The sequence below is a fragment of the Canis lupus genome, chromosome 17, assembly GCF_048164855.1.
Source record: "Canis lupus baileyi chromosome 17, mCanLup2.hap1, whole genome shotgun sequence".
NCBI classification, from domain to species: Eukaryota; Metazoa; Chordata; class Mammalia; order Carnivora; family Canidae; genus Canis; species Canis lupus.
In genome coordinates this window covers 15,915,963-15,919,174 of record NC_132854.1, presented here as the reverse complement: position 1 = coordinate 15,919,174, position 3,212 = coordinate 15,915,963, and the positions used below count along the sequence as shown (strand labels likewise).

At 55.9% G+C, this 3,212-nt stretch overlaps 1 protein-coding gene across 1 annotated transcript; it reads right to left on the bottom strand.

Annotated features, from left to right (window-relative positions):
- Nucleotides 1–228: 228 nt before the first annotated feature.
- SOX21 (SRY-box transcription factor 21) lies at nucleotides 229–2,806 on the bottom strand. The gene has a single exon (XM_072782616.1). It carries the CDS (start codon nucleotides 2,700–2,702, stop codon nucleotides 1,872–1,874), a length of 831 nt encoding a protein of 276 aa, XP_072638717.1. The 5' UTR covers nucleotides 2,703–2,806; the 3' UTR covers nucleotides 229–1,871.
- Nucleotides 2,807–3,212: the final 406 nt, after the last annotated feature.

Here is a 3,212-nt window from a genome sequence, read left to right as displayed (position 1 = left end):
CTACTTGGGTTTTTTTTTTTTTTATCTTCTTTCCTATTCACGATTAAAAATGTGATAAATCAGGTTTTTGGCTCTGAATAACAATGGCTTGATTTAGATTTCCTAGTAAATCTATTCAAAAGTGAAACAAAGGCTGCCTTTGGAGGATACCTTACACTTCACCTGGACCAGGCACGTAAGGGCAATTCAGATAAAAATCTTGTTAGGAACTCAACAAGAAATAGAGGATTTTCTCTTTTCCCTGGTTCAGGCTTTATTTAAACTCTTTGTTCAAAAAAAATGAACAGAGTGATAGTCGGATTCTAATTTACAGATATAGTTTAGACGTCTAATATTAAATTAGAAGATCACACAAGAAAACCATTTACACATAAAGGTTAAAACCAATACTTAAACTTTTTAAAACTTTATATTACATAAAGTCAAAATGAAACTAAATACATGTTAGCCAACTTCATTCACAAACATTAGTCAAAATATATACATTTAAAAAGAAACAAAAAGCTATAATTGAGGTTCTTTTCTCTAAAATGTGTTTTATCATAATTTGCAAATGAATTGCAGGTCATCTAAAAAATAAGCTAATTAGGGAGGGAACTCCAAAACACATTTAAGCGGTTCAAGTTGGTGAAGAAATGCTAGCTGAAAATCAGAGACATTAGTCAAACAATTCGGGTGGTTTTTTTTCTTTTTTCTTTTTTTAGTTTTGCTAAATAATAAATATATCATTACCACTCAGACGAAAAAGTCTGATTTAATCTTAGATAAAATTGCGATTCTGAAATAGTCCCGCAATTTTTAAAAGTTAACTTTGACATTTGCTCAAAATGCTTTAGAGTCTAAAACCGACTCAAGTTTAGGGCAACGCAAATAACACATTTTCAGACTCCATGTTTTCACGGACATTTACACATTTACAATCTTAAGGTGAACTCAGCCATAAGGGGAAAAATAGGAACAGTGCCTTTTATCTTTCTGTAAACTGTGTCAGAAATCCCAGCAAGTGGACCCAGGGAGACTTCTCCGTTTTCGCTTTTAAGGGATAAAACCCAATTGACAAGTTTTCATCTCGCACATTATTTCTTGTTTGCATTCCTTGCTCTTAAGGGCTCTTGCTCTCATTTGCATATGACGTGATAAACAACAGAAAGCGTGATCGTCTCACATACAAAAGGCCAGATTCGAGCCGGTCACTGGTCAAGAATGGATCCGGTCTGTGAGTTCTGCTTGAGAGAACAGAGATTTGCAAAGTCAAATAGTACAAATAGGGAGCAAGGCTGCTCAGAGCCATGTCGCTCTGAGAAAACTCCTGACACAGATCAGCTTTTCCCTTGTGCCAGCCATTTCAGACCTAACACTTGAACAGAGTGCATGCGACACAGACCAGGAGGGAAGAAAGAAAAGAGGGAAAAAAAAAAAAAATCTTAAAAAAACAAAACAAAACAAAAAACACAAGATAATGAGAAGCAAAAACAAAACCGACAATGTAACTTCCAACAAACAAAACTGGAAAAAGCCCAACGTGTCAAAAAGTGACTCCTCCACCTCCGTGGGCCCAAACGCAACAGGTTCCGAAGTGCAAAGCAAACATCAACTGCTGTCGGATGCAACCGCCCTCCTGAAGGGGGGCCGCCGATGTGCGGGTCTGAAATGCTCCTGTGAATTCACACGCACACTCGCCCGAGCCCTCGCGCGCTCTGCCACTCGCGCCCCGACCGGCGTCTCCGCCTCTGCCTGCGCCTATACATCTTCTGTACATACAACGCGGGGCCCCCGTCGCGGGAGGGAGGGCGCGCGGGGAGGCCGCGGAGCTCGTACCTATACACATGTACACGTGTGCACAGCGGTCCTCGCGAGGCGGCCCCGCGGGGTCATAGCGCGGCGGCGTAGGCCGCGGGGTAGGGGTCCAGCTGAGGCTTGCCCATGCCCGGCAGCAGGATGTAGGCGAGCGGCGGCTGCAGCCCGGGGCTGGGCCACGCGCTGCAGTTGCACGGGATCATGTAGCCCGGGTTGCCCGGGCTGGGGTGCGAGTGCGTGTGCCCCCCGGCGGCCGCGGCCGCCGCTGCAGCCGCCGCCGCCGCGCCGTGGAAGGCGCCGGCGCCCGCGGTCGGGTAGCCCAGCGACGAGGCGTACGGCAGGCCGGACGACGACGACGAGATCTCTGCCATCTTGGAGCCCAGGTCGAGGAGCGAGTAGGGGCTGCCGGCCGCGGCGGCGGCGGCGGCGGCGGCGGCGGCGGCCGCCGACTGCGGGAAGAAGACGCGCGCGGCGGCGGCGGCGGCGGCGGCGGCCGCCTTCTCGGGGTTGGCGAGCAGCGACTCGGGCACCAGGCCGCCGCCCGCGCCCGCGTGCAGCCCGGCGCCCGCCTTGAGCGCCGGGTGCTCGGCGTCGGCCACGCCGCCCAGGCCGTAGGGCACCGGGAAGGCGAACTTGTCCTTCTTGAGCAGCGTCTTGGGCTTGCGCCGCGGCCGGTACTTGTAGTCCGGGTGCTCCTTCATGTGCATGGCGCGCAGGCGCTTGGCCTCGTCGATGAACGGCCGCTTCTCCGACTCGGTGAGCAGCTTCCACTCGGCGCCCAGGCGCTTGCTGATCTCCGAGTTGTGCATCTTGGGGTTCTCCTGGGCCATCTTGCGCCGCTGAGCCCGCGACCACACCATGAAGGCGTTCATGGGCCGCTTGACGTGGTCCACCGGCTTGGACATGCTGTCGCCGAGCCGCGGCTGCAGCCCCCCGCCGCCGCCTCCGCCGCCTCCGCCGCCGCCGCCTCCGCCGCCGGGGCCGTCGCCCTCCGCCCGGAGGAAATCAATGGTGGCGGTCCGCGGGGACCCGCTCGGCCGGCCCGCGCGCGCCGCGCCCCACCTGGCGCCCGGGCGTCGCTCCCGCCCGGGAAGAGGGCGCCGGGGGCCGAGCCCTGCGCCGCGCGCGCCCCGAGCCGCCCCGGTCTCTCCCGCCGGACGCTCGGGAAAATCCTCTCGCGGGCACAGCAACTTGTGGGCGGCGCCCCCGCCCCACGGTGGCGGGTCGCCCTCGGCTTTCCTTCCGTCCTTCCTCCCCGGCCGCGCGGGCTCCGGGCTCCCCGCGGGTGGCGGCCGTCCCGCCGCGCCCTCCTCCGCTCGGCCCGCTCGGCCCTAGGCGCACGGCGGCTCGCAGACGGGCGCCGCGGAGGCCCGGCCGAGGTGAGCCGCGCAGCCCAGCGCCGCGTGCTGCCAAGT

Bases quoted from the DNA above. Each gene is read 5' to 3' on its own strand.
- SOX21 (XM_072782616.1), bottom strand. From the start codon at position 2,702: ATGTCCAAGCCGGTGGACCACGTCAAGCGGCCCATGAACGCCTTCATG.